The 14,968-nt window shown below is 41.9% G+C and overlaps 1 protein-coding gene across 1 annotated transcript; it reads right to left on the reverse strand.

The window, feature by feature from the left end:
- Positions 1-522: 522 nt before the first annotated feature.
- LOC120047593 (retinoic acid receptor beta-like) lies at positions 523-14,445 on the reverse strand. Its single transcript, XM_038993132.1, has 8 exons — positions 13,910-14,445; positions 10,214-10,362; positions 8,778-8,919; positions 6,314-6,480; positions 5,080-5,256; positions 2,164-2,368; positions 1,748-1,906; positions 523-1,374 (listed from the first exon to the last, which is right to left on the reverse strand). Exons 1-8 carry the CDS (start codon positions 14,058-14,060, stop codon positions 1,196-1,198), a joined length of 1,329 nt encoding a protein of 442 aa, XP_038849060.1. The 5' UTR covers positions 14,061-14,445; the 3' UTR covers positions 523-1,195.
- Positions 14,446-14,968: the final 523 nt, after the last annotated feature.

A 14,968-nucleotide genomic window follows, 5' to 3' on the forward strand; every position in this document is an offset into this window, starting at 1 on the left:
GGGAGTTAGAGCCCTGTCTATGTTCGTAGATAAGATGAGAGCACCCCTCCAGCTAGGATGGAGTCTGTCACTCCTCAACAGGCCAGGCTTGGTCCTGTTTGTGGGTGAGTCCCAGAAAGAGGGCCAATTATCTACAAATTCTATCTTTTAGGAGGGACAGAAAAGTTTTCAACCAGCAATTGAGTTGTGACACTCTGCTGTAGAGCTTATCACTCCCCCTAACTGGGAGGGAGCCAGAGACAATTACTCGATGCCGACACATCTTTCTAGCTGATTTACATGCTGAAGCTATGTTGCGCCACTCTTGAATCTTTCATATTATTGTGTTTATAGAGTAGTTTTTCCACTGAGGCAATGAGTGTAACTCTCTACAGAGACCACAGGGGGCAGTATCAACCTTTGTATGGAGCACTGGATCGTGTAAATATTTTTTGGTTTTTGTTTAAATGAGTCAGACACACCCAGGGTATATATAGTTTCAAGACTTTAATAGACCAATAACTATCTGAAATATGATCATAATCAATATCACAAAAAAAGCACCAAGCCGTTCATCATAGAGATAAACATAACCATACAATGGTATGTAGAATACATGTTGACATGGTGAGAGTAATAGCACTTACTTAACAAAGCCAATCATGCAAGACTTGAAATAATGGAAACGTGAAGCCCCTTACTTTAGAATAGGAACCTGTTTTAAAACTTCTTGTACATTTGAGACCCACACACATCCAGTAATGGCCTCTGAAAAATGCATTGTCATGCCCTTGCCCCTGTGTCGCACCACAATGGAATGTCTATTCACAATTCACATGAATTCCACTCTCCCATCCGTATAGAACGGCTCTGTGTGAGATTAATACGTTAAGCTACTCTCTAGTACTGCAATGCACTGTATGTATTCAAACCATCTTCTAAGCACCTTATGATACTGACCAACACACAGGCTAGTCCTGTTATATCTCCAGTCACATCCAGTTATGAGTATTCTCTTTTTCTCTCTGTATGTACATCACAACTAAGTACTGTAGCATGATTCTATTTACAATTCCCTTTATATATTCAACTCTGAATACACTGTTTTCACTTGTATTGTTCACATTTGACCATCCTCATCATTTCCTTCCCGGGACATCCCATTGGAGGTATATATTTTCTTTCTCGTAAGGTTTTCAAGCAAACAGGCCAGTGTCTATGTACTCTGTGGACATGGCGAGTGTGTGTGTGTGGGTGTGATGTTCTTGTCTGCTCTCTGCTCCTCCTCAGACTGCTTCTGCTTCTCCAGGTTCTCCATCTCCTCCAGCATCTCCTGGATAAGAGGAGGCATGGAACCTGGGATCTCCATCTTCAACGTCACCACGCGCTCAGCTCCTGTGTAATTAGAAGGGAAAATGTCAATGACACTTTATAGAGTAGTCAAAGTGTCTCTTAACTATATCACTCTCATCAGAGGTAGATTTCCTTTCTTTTTCCCTATTTAACCCACCTCCACCCAGCATGTCTTAAAGGGTTTTTACACTAACTAGACTTGTTGCCCACACCGACATCCACAGGTCACCCGATTTTCTACTTTTCTCTTTACACTACATCCTTAAATTAGCCTTGGATGTGGTTGGATGTGCACTGGTGTTGTAAAATCACAATATGCCATAACACCTGGTTATAACAGTCATGAAGCCAAGCCAAGAGGTTTGTAGTTCAGGTCAAAGTAAGTGTCATGGCCGATAGGGAGTTGACCTCTAACCTTTGGCGCTGATGCTGCGCAGGTCGGTTATCTTCATGAGGACCTTGGGGAACATGAGGGGCATGCTGGGCCGGCGTTTACGGGAGTAGATCTTCAAGGCCTCCAGTAAGGGCTCTTGCAGGACCTCCACCTTAGACGGCTCCTCCAGGTCCTGGCGGTCTGACACAGGAGAGACATTGTCAGTGTGACACCGACACATCATTCATCTACTGCTAATTCAGCTCATCTATTTTGCTTGTGTGACTCCTCTACGTGGCCTATATGTATATACACAAAAATGACAATGAGGTTAATTTATTGGAATAAATATTGGAGTAAATACTAAAAGTACATCCATTCATAAAACAACAAAAAAGATCGTTCACGTTCCATATTAAACATTCTGCCTGTACTGAAGCTATGGCTAGTTGCAGTACCTCCAGACACCAGGCAGATGGCGCTGAGTAGACCACTTTCTGTGTCATCCATCTCCAAGGGCAGAAGCTGGCCGGCGAAGGTGAACACCTGGTCTGTGAGCGGGCCAAAGCCAGCGTTGTGGATCTGTGTACGGGTCAAGGTCAGCCCGTCTGAGAAGGTCATAGTGTCCTGGTCAGGTGTGTACCTCGTACAGATCCGCAGAATCTACAGGAGACAGAGGGGACATGAGGGGTAGTACAGAAAGTCTCGAAAGGGACAGTATAGTCAGTATAGAAAAATTTAATGGTGAGATGCATGTTCAAGAAGAGGGGGATGGAAATTAAAACACTAAAAGACATGAAAGACAGTTCAGGCAAAGAGAAAAAGAGAAAAAGAGAGAGAGAAGTGTAGAGGTTAAACACAAACCTACATGGAGTCTGCATAAGAAAAAAGAGATCGAGAGAGATAGAGAAAGACAGATCAGGTAGAAAGAAAGAGATAGACAGATCAGGCTGAGAGAGATAGAGAAAGAGATAGACTGATCAGGTCGAGAGAGATAGAGAAAGAGACAGACAGATCAGTTAGAGAGATAGAGAAATAGAAAGAGATAGACAGATCAGGTCGAAAGAGATAGACAGATCAGGTAGAGAGAGATAGAGAAATCGAAAGAGATAGAGGGATCAGGTAGAGAGAGATAGATAGAAAAAGAGATAGAGAGAGAGAAAGAGATAGACAGAACAGGTAGAGAGATAGAGAAAGAGAGACAGATCAGGTAGAGAGAGAAAGAGAGTGATCAGGTAGAGAGAGATAGAGAAAGAGATAGAGGGATCGGGTAGAGAGAGATAGAGAAAGAGATAGAGGGATCGGGTAGAGAGAGATAGAGAAAGAGATAGAGGGATCAGGTAGAGAGAGAGAGAAAGAGATAGACAGATCAGGTAGAGAGAGATAGAGAAAGAGATAGACAGAACAGGTAGAGAGAGATAGAGAAAGAGATATACAGATCAGGTAGAGAGAGATAGAGAAAGAGATTGAGGGATCACGTAGAGAGAGATAGAGATAGAGGGATCAGGTAGAGAGAGATAGAGAAAAAGATAGAGGGATCAGGTAGAGAGAGATAGAGGGATCAGGTAAAGAGAGATAGAGAACGAGATAGACAGATCAAGAGTGAGATCTTCCAAAACTCCTTAAAAAAACATCTGTAGATTAAATAACGACCATCACAGCAAGGCACTGAGTCAAGTTTCACAAACGGCCTAAATCACCATCAATCTGCACAGTAATTACCCCTGCACGCCTCATTAGAAACCACCTCAGTAATGTAAAATAAACATGATAACGCTTTGATTTCAGATTAAAGCGTTCCCATCGAGAAAATAAAGCTGTGAGTGAATCACCATGGTGCAGCTAGTGAGAATCTACCAACCTTTGATGGTGCACCGAGTTGACAATGAAAACCAGAAGATATGGGGAGATGAAAGAGAATAAAACATGCCTTCAGCGGTAACACTCTGTCTGAACCCACCACCACTGTGTCTGTCTTCAGCACAAACGTATGCTGAGACGATGGAACAGCAGATCCATAGTGTCTGCACCAAACAGCACACTGTGGCTGATAGACAATGGAACAGCAGATCCATAGCGTCTGCACCAAACAGCACACTGTGGCTGATAGACAATGGAACAGCAGATCCATAGTGTCTGTACCAAACAGCACACTGTGGCTGATAGACAATGGAACAGCAGATCCATAGTGTCTGCACCAAACAGCAAACTGTGGCTGATAGACGATGGAACAGCAGATCCATAGTGTCTGCACCAAACAGCAAACTGTGGCTGATAGACGATGGAACAGCAGATCCATAGCGTCTGCACCAAACAGCACACTGTGGCTGATAGACAATGGAACAGCAGATCCATAGTGTCTGCACCAAACAGCACACTGTGGCTGATAGACAATGGAACAGCAGATCCATAGCGTCTGCACCAAACAGCACACTGTGGCTGATAGACGATGGAACAGCAGATCCATAGCGTCTGCACCAAACAGCACACTGTGGCTGATAGACGATGGAACAGCAGATCCATAGCGTCTGCACCAAACAGCACACTGTGGCTGATAGACGATGGAACAGCAGATCCATAGCGTCTGCACCAAACAGCACACTGTGGCTGATAGACGATGGAACAGCAGATCCATAGCGTCTGCACCAAACAGCACACTGTGGCTGATAGACAATGGAACAGCAGATCCATAGCGTCTGCACCAAACAGCACACTGTGGCTGATAGACGATGGAACAGCAGATCCATAGTGTTTGCACCAAACAGCACACTGTGGCTGATAGACGATGGAACAGCAGATCCATAGCGTCTGCACCAAACAGCACACTGTGGCTGATAGACGATGGAACAGCAGATCCATAGCGTCTGCACCAAACAGCACACTGTGGCTGATAGACAATGGAACAGCAGATCCATAGCGTCTGCACCAAACAGCACACTGTGGCTGATAGACAATGGAACAGCCGATCCATAGTGTCTGCACCAAACAGCACACTGTGGCTGATAGACAATGGAACTGCAGATCCATAGCGTCTGCACCAAACAGCACACTGTGGCTGATAGACAATGGAACAGCAGATCCATAGCGTCTGCACCAAACAGCACACTGTGGCTCATAGACGATGGAACAGCAGATCCATAGTGTCTGCACCAAACAGCACACTGTGGCTGATAGACAATGGAACAGCAGATCCATAGCGTCTGCACCAAACAGCACACTGTGGCTGAACCCTTCTAACTCCACACAGGCCAGTTGATGAGGTGCGAGATGTGCTTTGGAGATGATGACGGGGACGTACACACACATATACTGTATATCCCCTCTCGCATACAGTATACACACACAAACGTACAGTACACACACACACCGCTCACCAGAATGTCCAGACAGGCCGCTTTGAGGAGGGTGATCTGGTCAGTTATAGTCAGGCCGGTGAAGCCAGGAACCCGTTTGGCAAACTCCACAACCTTGATGATACATTTGGTGGCCAGCTCACTGAACTTATCCCACAGCCCCAGGTCCAACTGGATCCTAGTGTCTGAGCTTGAGTTCTACAGAGAGAGGGAGGGGGGGGTAAAGGAGAGATGAGAGATAGAGAATAGGGGGGATAGATAGAGGGATGGAGAGAGAAGGGGGGGGCAGAGAGAGAGGGATGGGGATGAAGAGGGAAAATCACGAGAAAACAAAAAGAGAATTACTTGACACATTGGAAAGAATTTACAACAAAAAACTGAGCAAACTAGAATGCCATTTGGCCCTAAACAGAGAGTGCACAGTGGGAGAATAGCTAACCACTCTGACTGACCAAAACTTAAGGAAATCTTTGACTATGTACAGACTCAGTGAGCATAGCCTTGCTACTGAGAAAGGCTGCCGAAGGCTGACCTCGCTCTCAAGAGAAGACAGGCTAAGTGCACACTGCCCACAAAATGAGGTGGAACTGAGCTGCACTTCCTAACCTCCTGCCCAATGTATGACCATATTAGAGACACATTTTTACCTCAGATTACACAGACCCAAATAGAAATCAAAAACAAATTAAATGTTGATAAACTCCCATATGTGTTGGTTGAAATACCACAGTGTGCCATCACAGCAGCAAGATGTGTGACCTGTTGCCACAAGAAAAGGGCAAGAACAAACACCATTGTAAATACAACCTATATTTATGTTTATTTATTTTCCCTTTTGTACTTTTAACTATTTGCACATCATTACAACACTGTATATAGACATATTATGACATTTCAAATGTCTTTATTCTTTTGGAACTTTTGTCAGTGTAATGTTTACTGTCATTTTTTATTGTTTATTTCACTTTTGTTTATTGTCTATTTCACTTGCTTTGGCAATGTAAACATATGTTTCCCATGCCAATAAATTTAATTGAGAAGAAAGAAAGGAAATGAAAAATATATATAGAGAGAAAGAGCAATTAGTTCCGAGTATTATCTCAACAATACAACCAGTATGATCTATTGAGATTAATGGATTATGGTACAGGGATAGTGTTTCTGAGCCTCAACAGAGACAGGCTTAAATGGATCACTATCCATGACGCATGTAATTTATATCTATGGTGCTAACACGGCAGTGGTTGTTACTCACTGTAGTGTATTTGCCCAACTGGCAGAGGGAAGGGAAGGTCTCTCTATGAGCCCTACAGATATTCTCCACTACACAGCCCAGTTCGGCTGTCAGCTCATATGTCTCGATCATGGTCATCTTGGGAGTCTCCTTCTTCTCCTTCTTCTTGCTCCGGTCATTCCTGACAGCTGGGAAGAAAGGATGAAATATGAACAGAGATAACTCCAGAAGAAAAAAAAGAAGAAATTGAATTGGTTGCAATAGCTAAGTTGGTTGGATCATGGTGCTTGTAACACAATACCTCTGGTGTGATTTCCCTTGTGGGCAACACCTGCAGAATATATAGTAGGTGTTAACAGTAAAGAGTCTGTTAAAATGACCATATTTTTCTAAAACAAGCCGTGCACATTTACCAATGAGTGTGTAAGTAATGTAAGATAGTCACGTTACCTTCCAACTGATCTATAAATGACGCCAACGTACTTCAACCATTGGTTTTCAACACCGGCCACTCGTTTTACTGAGCCAGATCTCAGGGAGAGATCCATCTTTATGCACCTGGTCTCCTCAGACAGACACATGGCTCGGACGGATCTGTGCAGTCAATGGATAGTCTACTCTAGTCTGCCCTACTTCCTGCAATCACTGTGTAAACCCTTCACTCTGGGCTGCATTACACACCAATCGGTGACAACGGCAGACGATGGCGCAGCAATAGTAGCCGTTACATACTAGCCACATGGCCACAAGGCTGATACATGTGCTGATGGATTTATGGAATGCTGACATGCTGGGTAGAAGGGATGAATGACAACCAGAATAGCAGGCATCCATCACCATGACACCATCCCCCTACCCACAACAGAGATTGTATCTGGGTCAGTGAGCCTTGTGGGCAATGGTGTTTGAAGTGCTTTCATGTGTTTGGACAGCGGAGGTGGAATTAGTTTTCTTGGAAAACGTTCGGACAGCAGAAGCATTGACATGATTAGACAGGTTTGAAGGTACAGTGCCTTCCGAAACTTTTCACACCCTTTGACGTTTTCCACATTTTGTTGAGTTAAAACTAACTCTGTGTGCAATAATGGTGTTTAACATGATTTTTGAATGACTACCCCATCTCTTTACCCAACACATTACAATTATCTGTAAGGTCCCTTAGTCGAGCACTGAATTTCAAGCACATATTCAACCTCAAAGACCAGGGAGGTTTTCCAATGCCTTGCAAAGGGCACCTATTGGTAGATGTGTTTAAAAAAAGCAGACATTGAATATCCCTTTGAGCATAGTGAAGTTATTCATTACACTTTGGATGAATCAATACACCCAGTAAAGATACAGGCGTCCTTGACGGAGTTGACGGAGAGGAAGGAAAACGCTCAGGGATTTCACCATGAGGCTTATGGGGATTTTAAACCAGGTACAGAGTTAAATGGCGCTGATAGGAGAAAACTGAGGATGGATCAACAACATTGTAGTTACTCCAAAATACTAACCTAAATGACGGAGTGAAAAGAAGGAAGCCTGTACAGAATAAAAATATTCCAAAACAGTCTCTAAGAGCTTTGCAAACCTGGACTGTACAATATTTTCACATTATAATTTTTTTAATTCTTCAAGCTCTGTCAAGTTGGATGTTGATCATTGCTAGACTGACATTTTCAAGTCTTGCCATAGATTTTCAAGACAATTTAAGTCAAATTACCCAGAAAGACTCTGTAATCGCTGCCAAAGGTGATTCTAACATGTATTGACTCTGGGGGTTGAATACTTATCTAACCATAATATATGAGCGTTTTATTTTCCATTCAGTTAAAAAAAGTATAATTTTTCTTCCACTTCGACATTTCACTGTATTTTGTGTAGATTGTTGACAAAAAGTGACATTTAAAGATGCAGTATGCAGAAATCGATACTCCATTTCCTGGTTGCTAGAACTCTAATAGTTCGCTTAATTTCAGTTTATGTGACAAAATAAGCTACTATAGTGTAGAGAATCATTGTACCATCTAAACCGCTGTGAAATATATTTTCCATGACCAGAAATATTCTTTGTTCAGCTGTTTGAAGCTGGTGTACAAAACCGAAAGTAAAAGACGCACAAACGAAATTTAAGAACGGGAAGCATAGAAATAGCGCACATAGAACAGATCTACCACTTCTTAGACTTGCTTTCAAGTGGAATGATAGATCTAGAACCCATATTTCTATGTGAATTTGTTCGGCTCGCCCAAAAAGTTACATATTGTCACAATCAATTTTAATCCCACTTTGTAACACACCAAAATGTGGAAAAAGTCAAGGGGTGTGAACACTTTCTGAAGGCACTGAGTACTTTGGGTAAAAGTTTTATGAAAAAGTTTGGGAATGTTGCATAGCAGTGTTTTGCAGTTTTGGCGTATATTACAGAGGAGTTGGACGTTGTTTAGAAATGTTGCTCTTCAGTGGTTGAATGGAGACACTCTGAAATATTATTGACACTTACACTCCTTGGACATGCCCGCGGCGAAGCACCTCTGTAGCCGGCAGTACTGACAGCGGTTCCTGGTGATCTTATTGATGATGCAGTTATTGTCCCGGTGGCACGTGTAAACCATGTTCTTCTGGACACTTCGACGGAAGAAACCCTGGGAGGCACCAACGGAAAGGATAATAATTTGTTTTCAATAGAGAGGACATCTCCCTTGTACTTTCAGCTACCAGCAGTTAACATTCTATAGACATTCTATGCTGTGTGATCCCGAAACATGAGCTGTGTATCAGGGCCAAGATTCAGGCCCTTTAGTGATACTCGTGTTTGCTCTGGGTAAACACGGCAGTCAAACAGTCCCTATTGGCCTTGAGTCTACTCTTTAGGGTTAAATACAGTAGGTTGAGTAACGCTATATAGTTATATTGTAAGTTGGGTTACTTCTGGGTAACAGAAGTTGTATTTTTTATTTGTAATTCCAGCCCCCGTCCCCGCAGGAGGCCTTTTGCCTTTTGGTAAATAAGAATTACGTTCTTAACTGACTTGCCTAGTTAAATAAAGGTTAAATACAAATTAAAATACATCTATATGCTATATTTCTTTTAGAGTAAAAAAAAAAAAAAAAAAAGATTTTTAATTTGAACATCTAAATAGATATGCCAGGTCAGATCAACACGTGTATCAACAGACACCAACTGATATTTCTAAAGTATGCCATTTCCACTTTTGACCTGCTACAGTTGGGAAAACGGACAATCGACAAATCTCTTTCATGCATCTCCTTATATGAGGTCCCCCTCCGGGGCAGGCTCGTGAAGGTGATAAGAGAGATAAGCTCCATGCTCACTTTCTGCATTAAACAGTCAGCGAGACAACTCTGTAACTAACGCCACTTCTCATCTCTAACACAGATGTGATCTCACACTTAATCTATAGTTACGATCATTGCCTTTCATCTTATTCCGAAAGACGCTGAGGAGAGAATGTCATCTGTAGTCATGGTCTCCTCCACGCTCTTGGTCTTGTTCACTGTGCTGCCCATCAATTATTTACCTTCTCTTTGTGGAGCCTTCTGTTGCCCGAGCATTCAGCTAAAGCGGAGGGCCAATCGGCCTAACTTTCTTGAACAATTGAGTTTACACCTACTCACTATAGCTCACTGCCAAGGACCATCAAAGAGTGGTAGAGGGGGGGACATTTAAGAACCACAGAGAATAGTGGGAATTGTGTGTGTGTGTGTGTGTGTGTGTGTGTGGTGCTTGTTGCAGTTCCTGGCTTTACATATCCATTATCCATATCACAGGTAAAATAGATCTTGGATTGAACTCCAAAGTAGAAATGAACATGGTGAATACGTTGAAACCGCTGATGAAAAAAAGGTGGAATTATTCATCATTTGAGCAGTCAGATGGGTTTCTCGGGATATGTACATGATCAGTCTGGTCCCTTACCTTACAGCCCTCACAAGCACTGACGCCATAGTGGTAGCCTGAAGACTTGTCTTGGCACACGAAGCAGGGTTTGTAGGTGCGAGGAGGGGGCGGAGGTGAGAGAGGACTGGCGAACAGGTCCTCTGAGCTGGAGCTCTGGGTTTCCACAGCTGCTGACACACAGGAGGGATAAAGGGAGAGAGGGAGGGGGGGAGGAAGAGAGGGAGAGAGGGATGATGAGGTGCTGGGAAGAAAGACAGGCACTGAGTGTTGGGAGTGAGATGAGGGCTGCCACTGCATAAACTCTGAAATGGCCTCCTTTCCTTATCGTCTCTCTATCATAAGCTGTTTCTGAGTTTTCATCATTTTTCTGTCACTTTAATTCGCAAAATTCTCTAACGTGAAGACAAGGAGGAGAGGAAAGTAATATTAGGACAAAGCTAGGAGAAGGGAGAAAATTCCAATGCAGCTGCTGAAAATGCAGTCATACATCAAATTTATGTAGCTTCATGTTCTTCAAACAGTAATGTGTTGAAGTAAAACAGTATTAAATCCCTAAAAACTGTAGAAATATCAAACAAATTGGATTATGTCTTTGGGCCTCCTCTTTTATTCGAGGACCAATAGTTATTTCTATGGTCAGTAAACATTCTGCAAAGCGACTAAGCAACATAGCATTCAATTTTTATTTTTATTTTTTTTAACCAAACAGAAAAGTGCTTGGGCATCTTTTATCGGAGAAGTACTAATTTTCTATGGCCAGTAAACATTGTACTGAGTGACTCAGCAATAGAATTATCTCTATGGAAAACAATTCACTAATTTACTGTAGATGAGTTGAAAACATATGTAATGTCAGCCCATGGTTCCAAGTCCACTTGTGTTCCCAAGGACATGTTGAGGCCTTGTGTTGATCGGCATATCTGACTGAGATAATGTTCAGCTATTCTTTTAAGATTTCTGTGTCGTCATTTTCACAGAGAGTGCAAGGGTGAAGAAGAGGCAAGATACAGCCATACTATTCCAATGCCATACTTTGTGGGAAAATGACGACAGCAGACACTCTTAAGACATCTCTTCAGTTTTATAGAGAGCCTCCACTGCGACAGGGCAAGCATCCCTGCTGGCTTCTTATCACCTCCACCGTTAAAGCACATAGGGCCAGTGACAGATAACTAAAAAAGCCAAATTGAGGGAACAAAAATAGAAAAATTGCTTATATCCATCCCCTTGAACCCACGGCCTCCAGTTGAACCTACCCTCGCCGGGTCAAACAAGAGGACACACCCATTAGCAAGTATTCTCTCCACTGCGAAACAATGGCGGAGGATGCCACAAGATCAACTGACTGATGATGAAGCAGTGGAATATTAAGCTAGACTAAGTGGTTTGGAATGGGGAGGGAGGCGCTCACCAACATTTAAGAGAGAAACTGGTAAAGAGTAAAGTTTTAAGATGTGTGCCACGATCTGCTTCCACTATGTCAAAGGAAAGTCACTTTCTCTTCACGCTATCATAATGCTATCACAATGCTATCACAATACTATCACAATGCTGTCACAATGCTGTCACAATGCTGTCACACTCTCACTGAGGTCTTTTGGGGGACTTTTGGGGCTAGATGCTGAAAGTAAAGGCAATCTGTGGTGATGGAATTTCTGTGGTTGTGAGTAGGCTACTCAACATGAGGCTAATTGCTCAGTGAGATCCAAATACCCTTAACATTACACTTGTAAACAGGAACAATAATTATAGTTATTAGGATATCATCACTGGCTCATACAACATTAATGTGCTTATAGAATAGCCTAAGTGATGAATGAGGTAAATATATTATTAGGCTTTGCTTGCAGAGTTTCCAAAAACGACTTTGCTGTGAGGGAGACAAGCCAAGCAGTCTGGGTCTCGTCTGACCTCCTGTTGGTGACCGTTCAATGAACCCTCGGTGACCCCCAGTGACCGTCCTGACCACTGACCACATTGGCTGGGCTTTGGTCGACATGCTCCTCCATCTCAAAACACTGAGCGCTGCCAGAGAAGGTCTAATGTTGTAACAGGCTTTGGTGCTGCCTTCGATACGCCTTTGATATCGCAGAAAATATAAGGAACAGGATGTCCTGTGAAGCCCTTGAGACTGACTGTCAGAAGCACACTGGTGTTAGGCTAAATGAAAACCTCCGAAGAGACAGCTAGATCAACCATCAGATAGAGGAAACCAAAGGTATCTGAATGGATTTTGACTTCCTAATCTGATCTGTAAATATCAACAACTAGTTGAAGAAATGGGCTCCCGAGTGGCGCAGCGGCCTAAGGCACTGATTCTCTAGAGTGCTAGAGGTGTCACTACAGACCCTGGTTCGATTCCAGGCTGTATCACAACCGGACGTGATTAGGAGTCCCATAGGGTGATGCACAATTGGCCCAGCGTCGTACGGGTTTGGCCGGGGTAGGCCGTCATTGTAAATAAGAATTTGTTCTTAACTGACACGCCTAGTTAAATAAAAAATATAATAAAGAGGAACAGTGAGTGTAGTAGGTGACAACAGAGGTGTGACGAGTCAAATAGGAGTGCAGATTTTATGGCCAATTCATTATCAATGGGTTCACAGTAATAATCCATGTATTATTGATTTAGGATAACAAGTAAATATACTGATTGATTGCACAACGGTGAATTCATTCCATAAACCAGGAGGTAGGCTTACGAATACTAAATAAATGCAATCATCAGTTGCAACAAAGCAAACAATGTGCACATGTAAAATAACAACAATATTGACCCTATTCCAAAGCTTTAAAGACACAATCTGTCATTCCCTTTTCAGCCAAATGGCAGCCCTGTCACTTGGTTTGCTATAAAGCTGAGGGATTGGGCTGGAGAAATGTAACCACAGTACAATTATCAATGAAGCTATGGATGCAAGGACTAACAGTTATATCAACATTATAGTTTGAAACATATTTTGACGCTATATATTGTTTACAAAGGCATTATTTACAAACGTAAAAGTAAAAAAAAGAAACCTTAAATTTTGGGTTATAGTGGTGTAATACACTTGTACTAAATGCATTAGGCATTTTTAAGTTATTCTTCAAGATTCAATGGGTATCATTAACTGAAATGACCACAAAAAGCAGTAAATATTGCAGATTGCACCTTTAACATAAACTTTCATGTGTAGGCCTACATAAATGCTGTTGTGTGTTATTTTTAGTTTAAGCTTGATTTTACTGTGCAGGCTTATATATTGCATTTGATGTAAGCCCTATATCTGAAATAATATTATAATTTTAGTTCATTTGAACTAGATATATGACATCAATCACATATTCAGAAAGATATATGAAGAAATGCCTTCGAACTACAGCCTCTGAAAAAAAGATGGTAACATTAGCCTACATACAACATGACCTAAATAAATATGTTTACATTGTCTTTGGATTAAATATGCAATGATACAGGACTGCACAGGGAACAGTTTAGGCTACAATGTACGAACAATTGACGCGCAAGGAATAGACTATATTATAAATAGTGCATCAAAGGTGTGAGAAGAATACAACTGGATGTATCATGTCAAGTCCCACGTTCAGTATTTCCTGGTGTAACATGATCACAACAAATATTTCGATTTAGTGTAGAGTAAAACAGTTGGCAACTAAGGGACAATTACTTAAATCCTCAAATAGACCAAATAAAAATAAAGCTTCACCTACATTGCGCGATCCGATGAATTTGCCAATCCGTTTCTGTTAGTCCAGTGAAGCATGCGGTTAGAGATGGTTCCTGGAGCATACAAGGACTTGCAGTATAGAAGTCCAGCGTTTCACCTGGACCAACTGCGAGAAAATCCATATAGTCAAACATGTTTTTTTTATAACAAGCGTAAGACCGAGTCCTTATCAAGATGCGTCAGGATCTAATGAAATGGAACAAATGGAACAAATGGAATGCAACTGTCCTTAATTCGCACGCCCAAGTAGGATTCTGTTTTCCCTCTCAGTCAAGCGTATGATGGACATTTTTGTTAAAAGTTTGTAATTGACCAAAATTATATTTTATTAATTTGAGTCGATGCAAAAAAATATCTACAGCTGTATGCGCGAGATGATTTCCATCGACGCATTTATCAAAAAATATTTGCGTCCATCGCGCGCAGGGAGCACAGCAAAATAGTCAGTCCTTGTGAAAACCCGATAAAATAGAATAGTAGGCTATTTTACATAACAACGTCTGTTTTGGAGTTCTTAGCTCCCATTTATTGACGAATGGGTTACGCTGTGTCTACACAACCACTTCATACTAGTTATGTCACAGGGACCGATTGAATTACCTAATATATGCTGGTGAACTTTCCATGAACCTTTTTGGCGGTCGCTAACCTTCAAATGACCCAAACACTGTCTGACATCACCAAGTACAAGGATTCCCTCACCAGACGTGATGGACGTCAATATTTTGTGCACGCTTGGATAGAATGTTGGGTAGAATGTTCAAATGGTGGTAGAAATACAGTGTGCGAGCAAGTTGTAGAATTCTGAATTTCTTCATTGATTTCACACTTTTTACTAACAATAGAAATGACATGTATTTTAGAAGTCTGATACGATAGAATATAATGAAATAGAACAGAACAGAAACGAATGAAATAAAACAGATACTTGGAAACACATACTTTTCCAAATGTAAGCTACCATCTGCAATCATCTACATCTCAGCCTGTGAATAAGTGGAAGTTAGGCTGCCTTTCATATCTGGAAAGTAGGCCTAATATT

This window comes from Salvelinus namaycush, chromosome 5 (assembly GCF_016432855.1).
Source record: "Salvelinus namaycush isolate Seneca chromosome 5, SaNama_1.0, whole genome shotgun sequence".
Lineage (NCBI taxonomy): Eukaryota > Metazoa > Chordata > Actinopteri > Salmoniformes > Salmonidae > Salvelinus > Salvelinus namaycush.